Raw genomic sequence first — 24588 nt, forward strand, 5'->3', positions numbered from 1 at the left:
GCTTGATTATGACCCCATCCCTGGTCTCCAAACCATCATCTTCCAGACCGCCAATAATCTCATTACCTGAGGAGGCCTCCAACGTCATTGTTCCCCAACACCACAATACCCATTTCTATCTCCTTTCCAAAATCCACAAACCTGACAGCCTGCTCCTGCCCCACTGAACTCATCTCCACCTACCTTGACTCAGTTTTCCCCCAGTCCAGGAACTCCCCACCTACATTTGGGACACTACCCACACCGTCCACCTGCTCCAAGACTTTCAATTCCCAAGCCCCAAATACCACGGACATCTAGTCTCTCTACACCAGTATCCCCCCCCATGAGAGGAACCTAAAATCCCTCCAATTCTTCCACTCCCACAGGCCCAGCCAGTCCCCCTCCACCGATACTTGTCCTTAGCCTCAACAAATTTTCCCTTAACTCCTCCCACTTCCTACAAACTAAAGGAGTGGCTATGGGCACCTGTATAGGGCCGAGCTACGCCTGCCTCTTTGTAGGATATGTCGAGCAGTTACATTGGCACTATCCCTCACCTCTTCCTTCCCTACACTGATGACTGTATCAGAGCTGCTGCATGCTCCCAGGAGGAGCTTGAACAATTCATCAACTTTACTAACATCTTTCACCCCAACCTCAAATTCACCTGGACCATCTCCAACAACTCCCTCCACTTCCTGGACCTCTCCGTCTTCATCTCCATTAACTGTCTCAGCACCGACATCTATTTCAAAGCCACTGACTCCCATAGCTAACTTGACTACACCTCCTCTCACCCACCCTCCTGCAAGAATGCAATCCCATACTCCCAATTCCTCCACCTCCACCAAATCCACTCCCAAGAAGGAACATTCTTCTCCCAGACATCCCAGATGTCCTCCTACTTCAAGGACCTTAACATCTCTCCCCTCCAGTGATTCATAATGCCCTCAACTGCATCTTTTAGATTTCCTGCACTTCTGCCCTCAAACCCCCTTCCCCCAACAAAAACAAGGCCAGAGTCCCCGGTCCTCACATAACATCCCACCAACCTCCGCATCCAGCGTATCATCCTCTGCCATTTTCACCATCTGCAATCCGACCCCACCACCAAAGAGATATTTCCCTCCCCATCCCTATCTGTCTTCCATAGGGACCGCTCTCTCCGTAATTCTCTCATCCACTCCACACCCGCTACCTTTCCCTGCAACCGCAGGAGTGCTACACCTGCCCCTACACCTCCCCTCTCACCTCCATCCAAGGCCCCAAACAATCTTCCTAAATCCGAAAGGGATTCACTTGTATGTCCTCCAAGCTGGTCTACTGTATCCATTGCCCCCGCTGTGGTCTCCTCTATACATGGGTGAGACCAAGCGCCAACTCGGAGACCAATTTGCAGAGCATCTGCACTCTGTATGCTACAATCAACACCACCTCCTGGTTTCCAATTATTTTAACTTCCCCTCCCACTCCCTTGGTGAGATGTCCATCCTGGGCCTCCTCCACTACCACAATGACGCCACGTGTAAACTGGAGGAACAACACCTCATATTCCGCCTCAGGAGCTTACAGCCTAATGGCCTCAACGTAGAATTCACCAGTTTCAAAATTTCCCCAATCACAGCCTTGTCGCGTGTCCAACCCTCCCTCTCATCCCTGCCTCCTTCACCTGACACAAGCAGTCCATCTTCTTTCTCACCTATCTGCCCACCCTTCCCACAACCTATCTCCACAATCCCCTACCTTCTCCCAGCCCCACCCACCATTTATTTCCGAGCTCCCTTCCCCCTCCCCAGTCCTGATGAAGGCTGCAAACCCAAAACTTCGACTTTCCTGCTTGTCTGATGCTGCCTAACCGCTGTGTTCCTCCAGCTTCACATTGTATTGTCTCCGGCCACTTATGTCACCATTTTTCTTTTGATTTATCCCTCAACTGTGTCTGTCTGTGTGAGTGTAGGGGCTAGATTCAAAGAAGACTGGGTTTAAATCATAAACATTAATTAGAGTGTGTTTTTTAAACTTCGCTAAAGCTACTCTATTATAAATAAATTGTTAATTTTTTTTCAGAAATAAACTTTGTATCTGGTATGGATTCTTCACAAAGTCTGGTTAGGAACCATTTGGAGGTAATTGAGTATTTCAATTTTACTCAAATATAGGGACAGAGAGTTTGATTTGATTTGACCCTGTAACAACATATTAGTGACTTGGGTGAGGGAAGTGAATATACTATTACCAAATTGTAGTGACACAAAAATAGATGGGAAGGCAAGTGGTGAAGATGACACAGGCTACAGAGGAATATATTCGTAGGTTAAGCAAGCGGGCAAAACCTGATAGATGGAATATAATGTGGGCAAATTTGAAATTATACATTTGGCAGGAAGAATAGAGGGAGCAAATATTATTTAAATAAAGAAAGCTGCAGCACAGATGGATTTAGAGCCCTTGTGCACAGATTGTTCAGCAGATCATAGGGAAACAGAATGAAGTACAAAAATAGGGAAGTCTTGCTAAAATGATACATGGTACTAGCTAGAATATTTTGAACAGTTTGACTCCTCTTTATTCAAGAGACAATGTACTGGTATTGCAGGTAGTCTGAAGAAGGTTCACTAGGTTGATCCTGGGTATGGAGGAAATATCTTACGACAAGAGGTTGAGCAAGTTGGGCCTGTACTTATTGGAGTGTAGAAGAATGAAAGGCAACCTATTGAAGCATATAAGATTCTGTCGAGACTTGTCAGGATAGATAGGAAGAGTTGTTTCATCTTGTAGGAGAGTCCAGAACCACAGGGCATTATCTCAGATTAAGGGGTCATTTAAATCAGAGATAGAAATTTCTTTTCTGAGCATGGTAATCTGTGGAATTCTTTACTGCAGAGGGCTTTTGAGGCAGGGTTGTTAAATATTTTGACGGCTAAAATTGACGTTTTTTTAAAACTGCAAGAGAATCAAGGCTTACGGAGAAAAGGCAGTAATGTGGGTTTGAGGATGATCAGGTCAGCCATTATCTCTTGATAGGCTGAATGCCCTATTTCTGTTCCTACATCTTACAATCTTATGGACTACATCAACAAAATGTACTTTGTGCTCAAATGACAATTCCAAGTTTATATCTATAGGACCTGCCACTGTACATGACTGCAAGGTCACATTGCAGATTTGTGTGTTGGACTTGTATAAGAGTGGTAATCCACTTGGTGACAAATATGATAGGATTCATTAACATAGCTCTATGCATTCATGTATGTGTGGGCTACAATGTCTTAGTTGAGGAATCTGGTATTGAGTTCTCTAGTCAATATGTACACTGTTCATGTGCTAAAGATCAATCTTAATGGCAACCTTGTCATTAGGGCCCTAGCCATTTTCTCATCATTGTAAGCTTCATACTGAGATAGGCATATAAAACTTCCCTCAGAATAATGGGTACCCTGCAAGTTTACAGAAAATCCACAAGTGGTTTTCTCCATGCACAGGATGCTGCCACCAAGCTAAAAAGATGTTTTACCGAACTGTAATGAATGGATAACTTGTATAATTGGAGTCTGAATTTCAAAACAGTAACACAAGTATTTTTGTGAAGACTTTGAGTCATTCCAGAACAGTGACCTAATACAATATTCAGAAAGAAGGTGACTGCAAACTCCTACAGTGTTAATGGAAAGCTATTTACATATTCCAGTGTTGTGACCAGTAGCGTAAACATATGGTTTTAGTTTTAAAGGTAAGCTTTGTTTCTGGTTCAGAATTCATAAGTATTTATGATCATTGATTTTTATTTAAATTCAGTTTTGATGCAAATTGTTCAGTTCAGCAGATACCAGTGTTGAGTTTGCAAGCCAGTTTAGTTTCTCTCCTAAGAGCATGATTCAGGTAAATTCAGGGAATAAGTTACTTTAGCAGAACAATAATTAGTTTGGAAATTTCACCAGGAGTGTTGGTAGAAACCTACAGGTTATGAGAACTAAGGAAGGTTAGGCTGTCAGGTTTGTAGAAATATTTATCTTGGTAGATTTGGGAAAAGACTCATTAAATTTGTTTCTTGGATGTTGGATAGGAGACAAAGATGTCAGTTAAGTAGAAGCCTAAACAGTTGGGATATTGCCTGTAATATCTCTAGTCTTGAGACACTGTAATAAGCTAGTGTCAGGAAACAGACTGAAATATTGTTCTACTGAGTGCTTTGTGATCATTCTACCTGTCAGATATTTAGCTTTTTTCTTCATACTACTTGTGTGTGTAATAAACTTCTGTTACAGTGTTAAAGAAAACATGCGGCCTTCCGTGAAAAAGTCCCAGTTGCTAACCACCACAGTAACTAAGCAACAAAAAAAAAATTTGATCTATCAAGCCAGGTTTCATTATGGGATCTGACTTTTCTGGTACTACTATCAGCTGGAATCATCGTACCACACAATTAAGTAATGTGATAGGAGTTTCCATGATGTCCTACAACTGGTGGTCCATAACCAAACAAATCCTACCTGACCACACATCGTGGGCGGCATGCCAATTGTATTTGAACAGCCTGTGTTTGTAAATCTCAAAACAATGGGATTTTGTTATTGAAATTAATTTACTACATTTGCATGTGTTAGAAGCTACTACATGTATTAAGACACTGAACGCTATTTTATGTAGGCAAAAGGAATTCATAAGCTGCACTTAGAAAAAACGGGGCCATGGAGACAGCCAATCTCTGCTGACTTTCCATGACAACATCCTGAACAATCAGAATATACCTGCCTGATCTGAGCCCTAAGACAATAAACTATTCTTGCTACATCATCATGCTAACAATCGCCCAACCAAATAGCACTCTCTTCTCATGCTGTACAAATTGATGTACTTCTTTTTTCCTCTCAAGTCTGTCTCTTATATGCTAGTTTTAACAAATGCATGATGAAAAGCTGTTACCTCTCATTTCAGCTATATTCTTTATAAGGATATTTGAAGTCCAAAGGTATTTAAGTATTAAAGAATTAAGTATTAAGAATTAAAGTCTGAAACTATTAATTCAATTATAACAATCCTAAAAATATCTTCAAGAACAAGCACACTGGCGGATGAGAAGTGAGTCAAATTTATTGTATCGATTCTTGAATAATGTTTTCTCTAGAAAATAAAGTTATGTTGCAGTCCACACCTGTGGAAATGGTTGTACTGACATACTGACAGCAGCTTATTTTACATTTTGTCCCCATAAACATCAAGGAAGAATCTTGTATTTGACATTCTGTTGAGGTTATTGTTATATTTCTCAGAATACACTATTTGCAGATTCTGTACTATTTTCATGTAAAATAACTGAGTGGAAATTGCAGAAACGCTGGCAATTATTTTTCAATCTTCCCTAGATTTGGTGGGGGGCGGTGGTAGAGAATTGCAAACATTATGGACATCCAGTACAAGAAGGAGGAGGCTATGATGAATTTACATTGGAAACTGGTTAGATCTCAGTTGCTCACAATACTACTTGTGTGGCATCACCAGCAACCTGTACAGTTGCAATAAGACTTCATTACTCTTATACTCCACCCCCTTGAAATAAGGGCCAACATTCCATTAGCCTTCCTGACTACCTGTTACATCTGTATGCTAGCTTTCATGTTTCATGTTCAAATTACCTTGAGTCCTTTTGTGTTTCAACTGTCTGCAGTTTTTTTCTCAATTTAAATAATAATTCTGTTCACCATCTTGGTCCAATTATTTCCCCACCTCTTTAACTATTTTATTAATTAAATACTGCCCAAGGTTTGACACCCCTTGTACAACGCCATATGATTTGTGTAGAATACCATTTCTTATGATCTTTGTGTGTGTGCAAAATAAAGAGTGCTCTGCTGAAGTACATTTTGGTTTGCCATGTAAGCTGCTGCCACATAGTGCAGGTGTCAAACGGATATTGTACAATGCCAACTATGCACTATGTCCATCCTCTTTACTGCTTACTGCTGACAACCATGACAAGCTACCTACCTTTGTGTGCACAAATTGCAGTGAGCATTGAGAAAGCGAGCTAACAGCTCAGAGATGCCCCCTGTCCTGATGTGTGAGATGGGTCTGTGTCCCTGCCTGCAGTGCTGCTGCCAGTCCACTTTGCAATGTAAGGTATCAGTATGAAACTGCTGAACTTTTATAAAAGTGAGTCAAAGATGTGCCATGATGGTGATGTAGAACATAGAACATAGATGTGATGAGGTTCGCACTTTGCTGTTGCCAATGTCTGCATAGAGGTTACAGGCATCGCTGTTCATGCAATATGCCTTGGAGATGTTGATCAAAATGCAAGCCCACAGAAGATGCCAGTGAGCTGCATCTGCTGCCTGGGAAAATCTCAACCAATGTGTAAATGAGACAAGATTAGCTAATTATCAGATATCAATGCGTGCAAATCAGTTCCATGCCATTTACCAGCAAGATTCTCAGCTAGGAATAAAGAAGCAGGGGTATGCCATTCTGTGGCTTAACTCCATATGCCTATTTTTGGCCCATGTCCCTTAACACATTTGCTTAACAAAAATTAATCCATCTCAGGACTTAAAATTAACAATTGATCTAGCGTTTACTGCTGTTTGTAGAAGGGATTTCCAAATTTCTACCACCGTGTGTAGAAGTGCTTCCTAACATCGGTCTGGCCCTAAAGTTCAGGATATGCCCCCTAATTCTAGAATTACCCAACCAGTGGAGTTAATCTTTATCTACCCTGTTTTTTCCAGTTAATATTTTGAAGACTTTGATCAGATCAGTCCTAAATCTTCTAAATACTAGAGAAAATAGGCATAATTTGCATAATCTCTCCTCATAATTTAAACCTGAAGTCTAGGTATCATTGTTGTAAGCCTCCCTCCAAGGCCAATATATATTTCCTAAGGTGTGGTGCCCAGATCTGCTCTCAGTACTCCAAATGAGGTCTAACTAACCTTTTATGTAGCTGCGACATAACTTCTGCTTCCTTATATTCTAGTTCCCTAAATATAAAGCCCAGCATTCCATTAATCTTTTTGATTATTTTCTACATCGGTTTGTGGTATTTTGAAGATTTGTGCACTTGAATCCCCAAGTCTCTTTGGACATCCACTGTATTTAACTTCATACCATCTAGAAAGTACCCTGATCTATCCTTTTTTGATCCAAAACAGATAACCTCACCTTGGTTACATTCATAGAACATCACAGACACATAGAATCCCTGCAGTGTGGAAACAGGCCCTTCAGCCCAACAAGTCCACACCGACCCTTGGAGCATCCCACCCAGACCTATCTCCCTATAACCCACCTAATGTACACATCCCTGAACACTACGGACAATTTAGCGTAGCCAATCCACCTAACCTCACATCTTTGGACCGTGGGAGGAAACCGGAGCACCTGGAGGAAACCCACGCAGACACGGGGAGAATGTGCAAACTCCACAACAGTCGCCCAAGGGTGGAATTGAACCCGGGTCCCTGGCGCTGTGAGGCAGGGGTGCTAACCACTGAGCTACCGTGCCGCCCCAAATTGAACTCCATCTGCCACAACTGTAGCAATTCACTTAGTCTATCAATATCACAATAATGTCATGCCATCATCCACGTTGGCAACAACAACACCTAACTTTGTGTCCTCAGCAAATTTAATGGATGCCTTTCAATGCCATTACTCAAGTCATTATTTATGAATGTGAATAATTGAGACCCTAAAACATTCCTTGTTGACATCTTGCCAATGGAGTACCTGTCCTTTATCCTTCACCTGCTACTCAATCAATTTCCCAGCCATGTCAATAAGTTGCCCTCAATTCTGTGGGCTTCTACCTTTGTTAAGTCTATTACAGACTTTCAGAAGGCATTTGATAAATAACATGCATTGACCTTACCCTGTCTACTACTTTAGGTGACCTGTTCAAAAAATTCAATGAGCTTTGATAGGAATGATCTACCTGTCATGAATCCATGCTGGCTCTCCCTGATCAGCTGAAAATTTGAGGTGTTCAGTTACCCTATATCCTTGATTATAATTCCAACAATATCCCTACCACAGGTGTTAGATTAATTGGTCAGTAATTTCCTGATATTCTTCTTTCGGCCTTCTTAAAAGGCAGTGTGATGTGTGCAATTTTCAATCCAGAGGGATTACTCCTGTATCTGGGAACTCTGAAAGATTATAGTTAGGGTACCTACAGTGTGCTCCCCTACTTTAACACCTTTGAGTGGAAACAGTGAAGTTCTGATAACTTGTCACTCTAATTCCACTAATTTCTTCTTCACCTTTTCTTTTTAGAAACTTAAGTTAGTTTTATTCAGTCCCTGACCCTGATCCACTTAATTTCCTCAGGATTTCTGGCTAGCCATCTCCTTTTCTGCTGTGAATACAAACAATTGAAATCTTACGCAGAAAATTGTACGATTTTTTTCTCGACTTCAAGATTCTTATTTTTCCATTCTTGCCCTGTTTTCCCAACTGTCTTGCCATAATCTTTGTCATTCAAATGCTGGGAAATTTTACTCTGCAACAGTGCAAAATCAATTATGCCTAAGGCTCAGTGAACTTTTCAAATAAGCAACTGAAACCTCAACCAGACTCCCAACCCATATCATAAAAAGAGCAGCCTTCTGAGATGGAAATTGCTTATAGAGATCTCGAACAACATTACTGGTGCATTGTAAAAGGCACAAGAAAATTAACGGTTATTTAAATTACCTTATAAATCATATTTTCATGACTACATATCCAAATGAAATAATCAAGATAGCAGCTGGAACCATGGCTGTTCACAAAAAGAAATTATTTGTGCAAATTAACAATTCAGGGCACTGTTGGCATTTATCAAGACAAGGTCTTTCTAAATTCAGTACATCCAAATAGTAATCACAGCACTACACCTATAACAGTCGCATGATCATTGAACAGGGAGGAATCCAGCTGAAAATCATGAACCCGCCCCCTTTCATACAAATGAAATGAGTACCACAATTGTTGCTAGCAAGGTGATCTCCTTCCTTAACAACAGTGTTGTCAAATTTTGACTGAGTTCCCCGAGATATTTCTGTGAATTTACGTGTTGTGCCAAGTTGACTGAATCTAGGAGTTCTTGGAATCATTTTCAAAACTGTTCTTGAATAGAAATTAGTCAAAAAGATAGTGAATACCAGCGAAAAGCACCAAAAAATACCCTTAAAAAAACAGCACATTTAAAAAAAAACGATGAACACACATTGTACATGCACTAATACCAAAAAGAAAATACTAGGTCCTTCAGTGTTTGAAGACAAATCAAATTGTACCTGTCCACTGGATTGGAGGGTACTGGTTTCCCCATGGTAGCAAAACAAAGAACCCAAGGAAAATTATAACAAATCCTCCAAGCAGCAACAAACGATCCTGAAATCTGTTAAGGAGATAAAGCAAATGGATATTGTAACAAAACATAACTTTAAAAGAATGAAAATGTTTCCAAAAAAAATTTAATATAGTTACCTTTTCGAAAGAAATTTTGTTGTCATAAAAACAACAATGGATTCTACACCAACACCCACCAGTAGAATTCCATTGTACAGGACTGCCTGCTTCCCAGTCCATGCATACATATCCATGGTTAATGGGGTGGCTATCCTGTAAAGAATTCAAAAAGAAACCATTTTATAAACATTTTGCTAAATACTTAGCCATGTATAAAATCTGAGGTAACTTACATTTTTTAAATATAGAGATGTTTCTAATTATACATGTATTCCGTAAATATCTCCAGTTTTGTTCTTATGACAAGTCATCATGTTGGACTCAGTGGTAACTGGTTCCCTCTCCACAGATGCCACCAGACAGCACTTCCTCTTTTTATTTCAGATTTCCAGCATTCACAGTATCATGCTTTAAATTATGTTTTAACGTTGCTTGTTGTTTTTTTTAAGTCTGTTTCTTCCAGATTCATGTCAGACAGCCCTAGTCAGCTTTGAACATATAATTTCTATAGATCTGTTATTACCATCAAGTTCTTTTTGGCAGTCTACTGCAATAATTTTAGTATTTATCCTATTTTTAGCAGGTGTATCAGGAAATTAAAAGCTACTTTGTCCTGAAGCTACTGATGCCTTTTTCATATGGGGGTTCCATAGACACATGGTACTCCATCTGTACCTCATCCAAGTAGAAAATTCATTGTTCATCTGTGGCCCTCAGGAGTGGGTGCTAACAAACTATGTGATCATCTCAACTGAGCATGATTAATTCTAAATAGAGGGGACTGGTCAAGGATCTGATTTAGCAGACCAAAATAAGTTCTAGAAGAACTTGTAGAGCAGGCGATGTCCTAGTGGTCTTATCACTAGACTATTAATCCAGAAACCTAGTGTTCTGGGGACCCAGGTTCAAATCCCACCAACTTGAATTCAATAATTTTTTTTAGGTCTGGAATTAAGAATCTACTGATCACCATGAAATCATTGGCGATTGTGAGAAAACCCCACTTGGTTCACTAATGTCCTTCAGGTGCGGAAATCTGCCACCCTCAGCTGGTCTGGCCCACACGTGACTCCAGACCCACAGCAATGTGATTGACTCTCAATTACCCTCTAAAATGGCCTAACAAGCCACTCAGTTGTACCAATCGCTACATAGTCTCAAAGAAATGAAACTGGACGGATCACCTGGCATCAACCTAGGCACTGGTAAAGACAACGGCAGAAACAGCCCTGTCGACCCTGCAACGTTCTCCTAACTAACATCTGGGGGTTAGTGCCAAAATTGGAAGTGCTGTCTCACAGACTAGTTAAGCAAGAGCCTGACACAGTCATACTCACAGAATCACACCTTACAGACAATGTCCTAGACACCACCACCACCATCCCTGGATATGTCCTATCCCACCAACAGGAGAGACCCAGCAGAGGTGGCGGCACAGTGGTATACAGTCAGGAGGGAGTTGCTCTAAAAGTCCTCAACATTGACTCTGGACCCCATGAAGTCTCATGCCTTCAGGTTAAACATGGGCAAGGAAACCTCCTGCTGATTACCACATACTGTCCTCCCTCCGCTGATGAATCAGTACTCCTCAATGTTGAACAACACTTAGAGGAAACACCGAGGATGGCAAGGGTACAAAATGTACTCTGGGTAGGGGATTTCAATATCCACCATCAAGACTGGCTTGATAAATACTAAAATTATTGCAGTAGACGGCCAAAAAGAACTTGATGGTAATAACAGATCTATAGAAATTGTACGTTCAAAGCGGACTAGGGCTCTCTGATATGAATCTGGAAGGACCAGACTTAAAAGACCTACAAGCAACATAATTTAAAGCATGATACCGTGAATGCTGGAAATCTGAAATAAAAAGAGGAAGTGCTGTCTGGTAGCATCTGAGGAGAGGGAACCAGTTACCACCGAGTCCAAACGAGCTAGTTGGGTCCTAAAGGACACAGCTGCTAGACTAGGTCTGCAGCAGGTGGCATGGAAACCCCAAGAGGGAAAAACACACTTGACCTCATCCTTACCAATTTGCCTGCTGCAGTTGCATCTGTCCATGACAGTATCGGTAAGAGTGACCTTCACACAGTCCTTGTGGAGACGAAGTCCCAGCTTCAAATTGAGAATAACTTCCATCGTGTTGTGTGGCACTATCACCGTGCTAAATGGAACAGACTTTGCACAGATCCAGCAACTCAAGACTGGGCATCCATGAGGTGCTGTGGGCCATCAACAACTGCAGAATTGTACTCCACCACAATCTATAACCTCATGGCCCGGCACATCCCACACTCATTACCATCAAGCCAGGGGATTAACCCTGGTTCAATGGAAAAAGCAGGACGGCATGCCAGGAGTAGCACCAGGCATACCTGAAGATGAGGTATCAACCTGGTGAAGCCACTAAACAGGACTACTTGCTGCTTTCGCTGTTTGCCATGCAAGTGATAGACAGAGCTAATCAATCCCACAATCAATGGATCAGGTCTAAGCTCTGTAGTCCTGCCATATCCAGTCGTGAATGGTGGTGGACAATTAAACAACTCACTGGCTCCACAAATATCCCCGTCCTCAATGATGGAAGAGGCCAGCACATCAGTGCACAAGGTAAGGCTGAAGTATTCGCAGCAATCTTCAGCCAGAAGTGCCGAGTGGATGATCCATCTTGGCCTCCTCCAGTGGTCACCAGCATTACAGATACCAGTCTTCAGCCAATTCAATTCACTCCACGTGATATAAAGAAACGGTTGGCAACGCTGGACACTGCAAAGGCTACAGGGCCCTGACAACATTCCAGCAACAGTATTGAAGACTTGGGCTCCAGAACTTGCCACTCCTCTAACTAAGCTAATCCAATACAGTTACAACACTAGTATCTACCCGGCAAAGTGAAAAATTGCCCAAGTATGTCCTGTACACAAAAAGGAGGACAAATCTAACCTGGCCAATTACCACCGCATCAGTCTACTCTCAATCATCAGTAAAGTGATGGAAGGTGCCATCAAAAGTGCTATCAAGCAGCACCTGCTCAGCAATAACCAGCTTGGGTTCCACCAGGGCCACTCAGTGCCTGACCTCATTACGGCCTTAGTTCAAACATGGGCAAAACAGCCAAATTCCAGAGGTGAAGTGAGAGTGACAGCGGTTGACATCAAGGTGCATTCGGCCAAGTGCGGCATCAAGGAGCCCTAGCAAAACTGGAATCAATGGGTATCAGGGGGCAAACTCTCCAGTGGTTGGAGTCATGCCTGACACATAGGAAGATGGTCGTGCTTGTTGGAGGTCAATCATCTCAGGTCCAGGACATCTCTGCAGCAGTTCCTCAGGGTAGTGTCCACGGCCCAACCATCTTCAGCTGCTTCATCAATGAGCTTCCTTCCATCATCAGGTCACAAGCAGGGATGTTCACCAATGATTGCGCAATGTTCAGTACCATTCGTGACTCCTCAGATACTGAAACAGTCCATGTTCAAATGCAACAAGATCTGGATAATATCCAGACTTGGGCTGACAAGTGGCAAGTGACATTCGTGTCACACAAATGCCAGTCTATGACCATCACCAATAAGAGACAATCTAACCACCGCCCCTTGACATTCAATGATGTTACCATCACTGAATCCCCCGCTATCATCCTGGGGGTTATCATGGACCAGAAACTCAACTGGACTCACGACATAAACACAGTAGCTACAACAGCAAGCCAGAAGCTAGGAATACTGCAGCAAGTAACTCACTTCCTGACTCCTCAAAGCCTGTCCGCTATCCACAAGGCACAAGTCATGAGTGTGATGGAATACTCCCCACTTGTCTCGATGAGTGCAGCCCCAACAACACTCAAGAAGCTTGAGCCATCCAGTACAGAGCAGCCCGCTTGAGTGGCACTACATCCACAAGCATCCACTCCCTCCACTACCGACGCTCAGTAGCAGCATGTACTATCTACAAGATGCACTGCAGAAATTCACCAAAGATCCTCAGACAACACCTTCCAAACCCACAACCACCTCCACCTAGAAGGACGAGAGCAGCAGACATATGGGAACACCACCACCTCCAAGTTCCCCTCCAAGCCACTGACCATTCTGACTTGGAAACATACCATCGTTCCTTCACTGTCAAAATCCTGGAATTCCCTCCCTAATGGCATTGTGGGTCAACCTACAGCAGGTGGTCTGCAGCGGTTCAAGAAGGCAGCTCACCATCACCTCCTCAAGGGCAACTAGGGATGAGCAAGAAATGCTGACAAGCCAGTGACGCCCACATCCCACAAATGAATAAAAAAAACAAGAAAATAGAATCAATTAATGCTGTCAATGTGTCAAATTCATTAGTGAATGAAAAAAAACTTGGATGAAAACTATTCATATTCTATAACAGCAGCTCTGAAGATAAACATTTTCAGAAGTAAAAAATATCAACTTGTTTCAGTACTTGCCAGGAAATTTATATCATTTTGAACTCAATTTTGTAAAGAAATTTTTACTCCATTGTTCTTTTATTTCTCCTAAAGAACCACCCAGGGAATCTCATTGCTGAACTACATCAAGTAATTCACCACCCGATTTGCCCAAAGTCTGTCCACCACATACAAAGGCACATGTTGCAAGTGCGACAGAATCCGCTTAACATATCTGGTTGAGTGCAGCTCCAACAACACTCAGAAATCTCAACACCGTCCAGAACAAAGTAACCTGCTCGACTGATACCTGCTTTAACACCTTAAACTTCCTCTTGCTCCACCACTAACACAGTGACAGCAGTGCACACCAATCACATGACAATTCATAGGCAACAGGTTGCCCCATAAGTACAATGGGCAGAACTGGTCAGCAGCTGCTTCTCCAATCACAGGTTGGTTTTCCAAACATACAAATTAGGAGCAGATGTGGTCTATTCAATACCTTTCAAGTCACTTGATAGTCAAGAGAATATCTATTCTGCCTCAATGAAACACAATTACTCAGCCTCCACCATTCTCTGGTGAAAAGAGTTCCAAAACCTCATGATCACTGGAAGAAAATATTTTTCCTCATCTCCATCTTAAATGTGTAACCTTTTATTTGGGAACTGGGTCCTCTAGTCATAGTCTCAACTATAAGGAGAAATATCCTATCCGTTTCCACTCTCTCAAGTTCCTTCAAGAACTTATACATTTCAATAAGATCACTTCTCTGTCTTCTGAACTCCATTGGATACTGATCCAATTAGACCAACCTTTCCTTAAGATAACCCCCACAACCCACTAACTCAGGCATCAGTCAAGTGAAACTTCTCTGAATTGCTTCTAATGCATTTATGCCTTTCTTAAATAAGCAGACCAGTACTGTTATTATGCATTACTGGGATAGCACACTATATGGGGTACTGTGCTGTAAAGCAAGCCCTGCTAATCCTGGGGTTGTACCAATTTTTTTTTTTTTAAAGAACACACAATACCCAACATTTTGACTGCAGAGAACAGGCACCTTCTGGGCCTAGATGGGAGAGGATCTGCGCACTTTTTTCTCTCTCTCTTTTCCATCTCCAAGATGATCAGCCATTCAAAATCCAGTCACATAGTTGCTGGTATGCAAAAGGTCTCTATCATTGAACTTCAGCTTTTTGCTGCCAACAAGAGCTGCGTCAGTACACAGCTCAGCTCCAGATTATTTGCAATCTAACCTTCTATTACTGCTTGTTCCAACAGTTGCTTACAACACCTGCCATGGGTATCAAGTAATTTGGTTTTTAAAACAGTTCTCTCTCATTTCAGTACCTAGTTTTTAAAAGCTCAAAAATAAAAAGGCTCTTACACTGTATGTAGAACTCCAGAGATGATCTCGCCTATGCCCTGCACAATTGAAGCATAGCTCACCTATTTCTGTATTCAATTCTCCTTGCAATAAAAAAATTCTATTAACTTTCTTAATTGCTTACTTAAGTAATTTTAATTTAAAGTATTTTTAAGTAATATTAAACTTTTGTGATTCATACACTAGGCCATCCATATCCTCCTGCATTTTAGAGATTTGCAATCTCCCACCAATCAGATAATATGCTCCTAATTCTTCTTGACAAAGTGGACAATTTCAGACTTTCTTCTATTTGCCGTACCTTTCCCCACTTATCTAACATATCTAAATCCTTGGTAGCCTCCTGGTGTCCTCTTAACACCTTGCTTTCCTAGTGCGTGTCATCAGCAAATTTAATAACGACACATTTGTTCCCTTCAACCAAGGCTTGATATAAATTGTAAATTTTAAATTATAAATTGTCGAGGTCCCAGCACCCTGTGGCACTCCACTTGTCACATTTTGCCAACCCTGTTCTTGTTTGCTAACCAATCCATTGTCCATGCCAATATGTTACTCTCAACACCATTATTTTACATGCCAACCTTTAATATAGCACCTTGCCAAAGTCTTTAGAAATCTAAGTGCACATTCACTTACTCTCCTTTGTCAATTGTGTTTTGTTATTTCCTTGAAGACCTCCAATAAATTAGTTAAATTAGTCATTTGTCAAATGACTTCCCTTTCATAAAACCATGTTAACTCTGCTTGATTACACTCAAATTTTCTAAGTTCTCCACTACGACCTCCTTAATAACGTACTCCATCTTTTTCCCGAGGATGAATCTTCAGTTAACTGGCCTGTAGGTTCTTGCTCCCTGTAGCCTTCTTTTCTTGACTAGAAGACTCACATTCACAATTTTTCAATCTGCTAGAACCTATCCAGAATCTAAGGAATTTGGGAAAATTAAAGCCTGTATATTTATTATCTCAGAAGCCACCTCATTTAAGATGAACATAGGAACACAGGAGCAGAAGTAGGCTATTTAGCCCATCAAGCCTGTCCCACTATTCAATACCATCATAGCTGATCATCCACTACAATGCTTCTTTCCCCCCAAAAAAACCCCACATGCTTTAATATCATTGCTATTTAAAAATCTGTCAGTCAATCCCTAATTCACAATTAGTCGATGACTGAGTTGCCAAAAGCCCTCTGGGGTGGAGAATTCCAAAGTTTCACAACCCTCCAAGTAAAATGAAAATTGTATCATCTTGGTCCTAAATGGCTTCCTCCTTTGTTTTTAAATTGTGTCCTCTGGTTTTAGACTCCCCAACCGGAAGAAAGATCTTGCTTGCTTCAAACCTTTTCAGTATTTTGTAGGTTTCAATTAGATCATTCTCTAGTATATAGGCAAGGTTCCCCATTCTGTCTTCAAAGGAAAGTACGGTCATCCCAGAAACCTTTGTTGCACTCCCTTTAATGACAATAATATCCTTCCTAAGCCAAAGCGACCAAAACTACATACACAGTGCTCCAGGTGCATTCTAGTCAAGTATGTCTTCACTACTTCCATAGTCAAATCCTCTAGTCATAAAAGCTAACGTATCAGTTGCCTTCCAAAATTGCTTACTACACCTGCATATTAGCCTTCGGTGACTTATTGAGAAGGATACCTAGGTCCTTTTGTGCATCTACGCTTTAAGAGATTAGAACTATGCTGCACATTTGTTCCTCCTAACAAAGTGATAGCCTCACATTTTTCCACAATATATTCCATTTGCTATGCTCTTGCCCATTCATTAAATTTGGCCAAAAATCTCCTGAAGGCACTTTGCATCTTGCTCAGAGCACAAATTCCCACCCAGCTCTCTGCTATCCATGAACCTGGAAATAATATATTTGGACCCCACATTCACATCATTGAAGGCCATGATTAGTGAGTCTATCATCAGCAGATGTAGGAGCGAAACAGGCTGTGACTGAAGGAACAGCAAGGAATGAGAAAAGTACGAGGAGGAAGTAAAAGGATTGTTGCGGAAGCTGGAGCTACCTCGTTATTCTGGCATTTTGAAGAAAAACAGCTATGGAACACAGGGATTTGGGAGTCCTCATTCATGAATCACAAAAAGCTAGCATCCAAGTCCAGTTGGCAATAGGAAAGGAAAATGGAATGTTTACCTTTATTTCAAAGGGAATGGAACATAAAATTAGAGAGGATTTGCTACAACTATACAAGGTACTAGTCAAACCACAGCTGGAATACCGAGAACAGGTTTGGGTTCCTCACGTAAGGGACGATATACTGACAATTGAAGAAGTCCACAGAAGGTTTACTGGGCTGATACCAGGAACTGAGGGGCTGTCTTACAGGAGGACATTAAGTAGACTGGACATGCATTTGTTGGAATCTAGAAGAATAAAAAGTGACTTTAATTGAAACTTACAAGATTCTTAGGGGACTCAACAGGGTGGATGTGCAAAGGTTGTTTCAGCTTGGAGGAAGAGCCTAGAACCAGAGGGAATAATGTCAGAATGTAGTCAATCTGTGGAATTCTTTGCCACAGAGGTTTGTTGAGGCTGGATCATTACATATATTCAAGGCCAAGACAGACAGATTTTGAATCATTAACAGAATCAAGGGTTATGGAAAAAAGGCAGGAAAGTGGAGTAGAGGTTTACCAGATCGGCCATGATCTCACTGTATGGTGGAATAGACTCAACAGGCTGAATGGCCTACTTCTGCTCCTACATCTTACAGGCTCGTGAGCTGTGGCTTTTACCAACAGCCTGCCCTTTGCCTGGAGGCATTCTTTTTGCCAGGCTCTATGTGATGTCATCTGCTATGTCTGTGACGCAGGGGGTGAGGCATCTGTCAGGAGGAGGGCGAGGAGGCAGATGTAAGACAGGTGAGTGAAAAGAGCAAGCTGCAAGAGAGCGAGGGCAAGGAGGAGGGGACTGTGATTGAGTTGGGGGTAGGAAAACAGAAAAGGGGTGGCATGGAGAATATGACATGGGGATGGAGATGAGGCAGGAGGATGGATGCTGCAAGATGAGTGGATGGACAGGGAGGATGCAAAAAGGTGAAGACAGAAGCACAAAAAGGATAAAAAAAGAGATATTGAAAGAAGGAGAAAAGTTTTAAACCCGTCAACAATGAAATACTCAGATAACTTGGAGCAGGAAAACTTGTAATCATGAGGTAATGAAATCTTTGCAAATCAATCAAGATGGAATCTCTAAATTAAGTTGAATAGGTTCAAGAGGTACAATATGGGGAAAAATTGTAGTGGATATGATCCCACAGGGTTGTGGGAGTGGGTGCAGGGGTGTTGGAGTTTGGTGATTGGATTGGAAGTCGAGTTTGGTAGTCAAGGAAATGCTGAGGACACTACCAATTGCTGAGGTGGGCTGGATGGAAAACTTGCCTGAGGGCTTCAACACTTTGTTCAAAATCTAAAATAAAAGAATAAAACATTCCTCCATCCCACACACTCCACAATGCCCCATTCATGCCCACCATGTGTCCTAATATGCTACCTTATGACCCTCTACGGACATGGCGAAAATCTGGGCCTGCTTGTCAAGTGTTAAACTTTAATCGAAGATTAAGATCAGAGAGGCAGTAAAATGGATGGCAACTGTCCAGTTAAAATGTTCCCATTTTGTGTATTTTTGATGGAAATGCATCAGCTATGACCTCCAGAGTCTGCAGAAGGTATGTGCAAGGTGATGGCTTGTTTTGTCTGTAGAAATGTGCATCAGTTATTTTGAAAACAACAGTTTTGTTAACTCCTCTGTTGGCTTGGGGACTGAAATTATTGCTTTCCTTGTGTGTTATGACTTTAAGTTTAATGGAAGGTTAATAATTAGAGAAAATTGCATAATTCTAATTCTGTTTTTGAAAGAATCCAAATACATTAACACAAACACAAAAGGTACAGTTACTACATGATTGCACCACCAAATAAATGTGTTAGTGACAGTGCAAATGAAGCCCTTGAAAATCAAGAAGTAACAAATAAGGAAAAATTCAAGAACAGCCCTCAAGGGAAAAAGATAGTTTGTGCAAGCCATTCGCCCCCTTCAACACTACCTTTCAAATCCACAGCCCCTACACCTGGAAGAATAAACACTGCAACAGCATGGGATTAAAACTACACAAGAATACCCCTCCAAACCATACACCATTCTGACTTTGAACTATTTTACCTTTCCTTCACTGTTGCTACCTCAAAACCCTGCAACTCTCTTCCTAACAGCAGTGAGAGTTTACCTGCAGTCGATGGACTATCACAAAAGTCGTCACCACATTCTCACAGGCAAATAGAGTTGGGCAATACATGTTATCCTTTCCGTCACCACATACATCCCAGGAATTAATAGAAAAGATTCCAGACCATAAAGAATCTAATTAGCTAGTTGAGAACAGTACAGAGAACACTTACGTTTCAAAGATAGCAAAAACAAACAGGATGACGAAGAACAGAGTGTTGGACGACACCACTGCAATCAAATCAATGCTATGATAGGAATTTTCAAGCACCTCAGAACTTCCTACAAAAAAAAAAACAAAAAATCACTCCATTGGACACTAGCCATATATTAATCATTTGCTTGTGTAGAAATCTCAAGGAAAGTTGAACGAGTTACCTTGGATATTGCCATTTATACTTTTCATTCTATCCAAATCGATAACACAATGCTCCCTAGGGAGAAAAACAAATATTTAAGTTTATGATTTGTTCTAAAGCTTATATTCTTGTAGCAGTTTGGAGAATTGCAATTTGGATAGAAGGACATTCTAAAATTGACAATTGGTACAGGCATGTTCAAAATAAAAAGTCTGTTATGGTCCGTTTGCTACATGGTCTGGATTTTGCACTCCACAGCAAAAGAACATCTCACTGACTCCTGCCCCAGACTTTTTGTGGGCTCATCAGTGAAAAATTTGTCTCATCCAACATCTTTTCCAGCACAGCTACAGGGTGTTTGTGGTCTCTGTGAACAGGACAAGCAATACCAAGGCTTTTAAAACAATTAGATAAAAGAACCTTCATGGAACCACACAGCATCCAAACGAGAAGATATCAAGCAGAAAACATAAAATAGATTAGCAAAGAGATAAAAAGAGGTCTGAAAAAGATTTTTAACGTGTTTAACTTTCCAACATTAATTCTCCTCTGAGGAAATGAGATACCACACAAATTTTAAAGTGCTAGAATGTTTGTTCAGCAGTAATTATCAGGCTGCTAAAAATTCACATACCTGCATGCTACTAGTTTGCACCATGACAATAACATCACTATCAAGTCTATTCACAAGGACAGCAACAGCACACCAAGCGGAGGAACTCAAGCATCTCTGACAATAGCTTTTGGATTTCTGCATTTAATTCTACATGCGTGTAGTCCAGACGTTTCTGTCAAATTTTTTCCATTTCAACAGTGAATACTGAGAGCTTCACTTATGTTCTTGTTACAAATTCCATACTATTGTTAAAGCAAGAATTTATCGAAGACAGTCAAAGCTAAATGCCAGTCGTGACAGTTAATATGTTTTCAATGCTGAACATTACAAGAGACAGTTATGTTTTAAAAAGCTTTCTTTAACTTAAGGTGTGACAGAGAATTCCAGAAGCATTCTAACTTGGAGATATGCATTTGTGATCTGGTTGACACGGGCAGGAAACCGCTTGAAATATCAACCAACAGTTTTCACACCTGAAACAGCTGCATTTTGAGACACACAAAGAGACAAGGCAGATACTGCTCTGGGAATACAAAGCAGCTACTTCTGTGAAGAGCAAAGGTGGATTGTTTTGTGTTAAAATGAAATTCACAATTTTATAATGACCATAGCATTATAGGACAGGCTTCAAAATAATGAGAGAATGGAAAGCCTCAGAGATAATGATACGGAGATTAAAATTTATTTTTTAGAATTTTTAAATATTTAAATACCATGAAATATCATCTTTTACAAGATAAACTATCATGAGTATCAGGGTTTTTACTCCGAGCGGAGACAAACCAGGATGGAAAGTCAGTTATGAGGAATGACTAGAAAGGCTGGATTCATTTTCCTCGGAGCAGAGGAGACCGGGATGAGGGATATGATTTCATGATTTTCTTTGTGTGCGCAGAATATTTATTCTTATATATTCCAGGTGAGAAGTGTTAGTGGTGGTAAATGGAACACATTTCAGACACTGTATATTGGCATTAAGCATTCCCTGTAAATTGCAGAGTCAGTGTAATACAGCATAGAAACAGGCCATTCAGCCCACCATGTCTATGCTGATCAACAAACACCAAATTATATTAAACCCATTTATCTGCATTTGGTCCAAAGCCTACTATGCCGACATTTTAAGTATTAATCCAGATGCTTCTTCAATGATGCAAGCGTACCTGCCTCCACTACCCTCTCGGGCTTGCACATTCAATATTTCTAAGACCCTCTGGGAGAACAAATCTTTCCTTAGATCCCTTCTAAACCACTTAGTCCTCACATTAAATTTATGCCCTCCGGGGAAAAGACATGCACAATCCACTCTTTCTATGCCTCTCATATTCCCTCACCCCAGTCTGCTCTGCTCCTGGGAAAACGAACCCAGCCTATCCAGTCTCTTCATAACCGATTTTCCATCCTGATAACATCCTGGTTAGACTCCTTTGGGAGTAAAAACCCTGCTACTCTACTGATGTGATATTTCTGAACAAGGTTACTAATTTTGTGATGTAGATCCCTTTCCATTTAGACTTGGGCTGATAATGACCCAAATACAATACATGGGAAGAAGTGAGAGGAAAAAGCTTCATTACACCGGTACGAACTAAGTTTAATCTCAGACATTACTGCGCTGCCTTGCCACAGCCACATTCTTAGGTCTCAACAGCTTTACTTTGTTTCACATGACTTCCTTACTTTGCACCAGACTATTTCGTCCTCCTTTGCCTTGCCAAGACTGTCAACAGATTATTCACTCTAGGATATTACCCTTATTTCAAACACCAGGAAATGAAATATAATTTCATTTATTGTACTTCCTCCTCCAAAAAGACTCGAAATGCAGAGGGAGTCTTGGATGCACTTGTCTTTGAATAAGTCTTTAGTCCATCTTTATCAATGAACATTTGTGCTTTATCGTCTCTGATGATTTTGTGAGAATCTCCGACAACAACAGCTGGCCACACTTTCATGCCAAGCATTTTTTTTTTTTTAAACTCAACAAATCATAATTCTGCATTTAAGCCAAGGATCATTCAAGATTTGAATACTGCTGCCACATTAGGGATTTCCTCAAGGAGAAGGAAATAAATGTTTTGACATGAAAGATGAAGCCAAATTTCTGGAGGCAATGTTAAAATTTAGGAATTGCGACTGATCTATTGGAGATGAGCAGAGATAATGAGGCCATCAGAAGAGGTATGTGGCTGCATGAGAGTGGCAAAGGGAACAAGTATAAAAGACTGATAGGTTCTATACCATTGGCTAATTCCAATATGGAGAGTTCCAAATTATTTGGGGCATTCAGACTTGATCTATGGATTGTTTTAGTTGCCTTTATTGGTTAAAATTTAATTACATCCTTTTTGATGGAACATAATTGTATTAAGAGGGGTTGGAGAACGAAAAGATTATTATTACACATCAGGCAACTGGTCACAAATGAACACAGGTGAGAAATAACAGATCTCCCAAGGGAGCACACACCATGCTCAATCTCGCCAAGAAAAGAAACTACCTAAAGAGGGGAGTTTAAAAAAAAAAGCAGATTTTGCTACAAAGTCTCTGCCAATAAAACCCTAGAATTAAATTTTAATAACTAGTATAGGAATGCATTGTATAAAAATTAATTGTAGAAACAACCCCAGAATATAAATATTACCACCACCTTGTTATGGAGATCATGGAAATTGGTAAAATAAAGGATCCATTAAAATTTACCTGAATAAAGCAACAATAAGTACGATATTTGCAACACCTAGGAAAGCTCCAAGGAATGCCGGGGCAGTATACATGTTCAACTCAAGGTCAATTAAATTCCAAGACACTCCTGTTTGTCCAATGCTTGCCATACCAGCCTGTAAAGCTAAACCAAAATAAATTTAGAAAAGCAATTTAAATATCTTCATAACCATTACCATATAAAGGTAATGAACACTGTGATTGTCCTATTATTGATAGAATTGCACAAGTGAACATAACTTTCACTGAAAGTGAAAATCCATCATGAATAAACAATAGCCCATCTTTGAGCCTTTTAACAGCAATTAAATTTTAATCAATAAAGGCAACTAAAAACAATCCACAGGTCAAGTCTGAATCGCAAATTATTTGGAACTCTCCATATTGGAATTAGCCAATGGTATAGAAACAATCAATCAGTCTTTTATACTTATTCCCTTTGCCACTCATGTGGCTATGTACAGCTTCTGATTGCCTCATTATCTCCACTCATCTCCAACAGATCAGTCACAATTCCTAAATTTTAACATTCCCCCAGAAATTTAGCTTCATCTTTCATGTCAAAACATTTAGTTCCTTCTCATCAAGTTAAAAGGGACTCCCTAATGTGGCAGCAGTATTCAAGTCTTCAATTATCCTTGGTTTAAATAGAGAATTATGATTTGTTGAGTAGAAAGAAATGCTTGGCATGAAAGCAGAGCCAAGCTGTTGTTGTCGGAGATTCACACAAAATCAGCAGAGACAATAAGGCAAAAAGTTCATGGTAAAGATGGACTAAAGATTTATAGTGATCACAGCAAACCCTGCATTTCTAACCAACTAAAAACAGCTAGGTTTCCGTGAAATGGAATGGAGAGAAGACATGAAAGAGTCGTCCACTGATTTTAAAGCTGTGAAATCTGGAGGAAGTTGATGAATGTAGAATTAAATTATTAGCAAAGGATGGGAATAACCTTGATCAATCAATAGCGTTGATTTCCCAGAGGAAGAAAGTTAAACACTCGGGGAAAACTCAATTTAACTAAATAATCTGTTATGGTGGTGTAATTAACAAAGTAGGGTGGGAAAATTCCTGGCACTTTGTAAAGATCAGGTGAGATTAAAGGAGAGGAACCAAATGTTTCATTTTCTGCGGCCATGTAATTTAGCAGCAGTATCCAAGTGGCCCTCTGCGTTTGCACACACAATTCCCATTAAGTGGGACAATCAATTCCAGATCTAGTCAAGAACAAAGTTAACAGCTCAGTAAAGGAACTAAAAGGCAAATAAACAGTGGACTGAAAAGAAAACAAATAACAGAAAACAGACAGAGGAAAGGGGAGATAGTAGGAACTGCAGATGCTGGAGAATCCGAGACAACAAGGTGCAGGGCTGGATGAACACAGCAGGCCAAGCAGCATC

At 40.7% G+C, this 24588-nt stretch overlaps 1 protein-coding gene across 2 annotated transcripts in view; it reads right to left on the reverse strand.

The window, feature by feature from the left end:
* Positions 1-24588, reverse strand: part of mfsd8 (major facilitator superfamily domain containing 8) — a 62885-nt gene that overhangs the window by 3682 nt on the left and 34615 nt on the right. For both annotated transcript variants that reach the window (XM_048597913.1, XM_048597921.1), the window contains 5 exons: positions 23167-23311; positions 19867-19922; positions 19662-19770; positions 9451-9585; positions 9258-9361 (listed from right to left, as the gene is read on the reverse strand). In XM_048597913.1, coding sequence (XP_048453870.1) covers positions 9258-9361; positions 9451-9585; positions 19662-19770; positions 19867-19922; positions 23167-23311 — 549 coding nt within the window. The remainder of the gene's footprint in view (positions 1-9257; positions 9362-9450; positions 9586-19661; positions 19771-19866; positions 19923-23166; positions 23312-24588) is intronic.

This window comes from Rhincodon typus, chromosome 1 (assembly GCF_021869965.1).
Source record: "Rhincodon typus isolate 14 chromosome 1, sRhiTyp1.1, whole genome shotgun sequence".
Taxonomy (NCBI): domain Eukaryota; kingdom Metazoa; phylum Chordata; class Chondrichthyes; order Orectolobiformes; family Rhincodontidae; genus Rhincodon; species Rhincodon typus.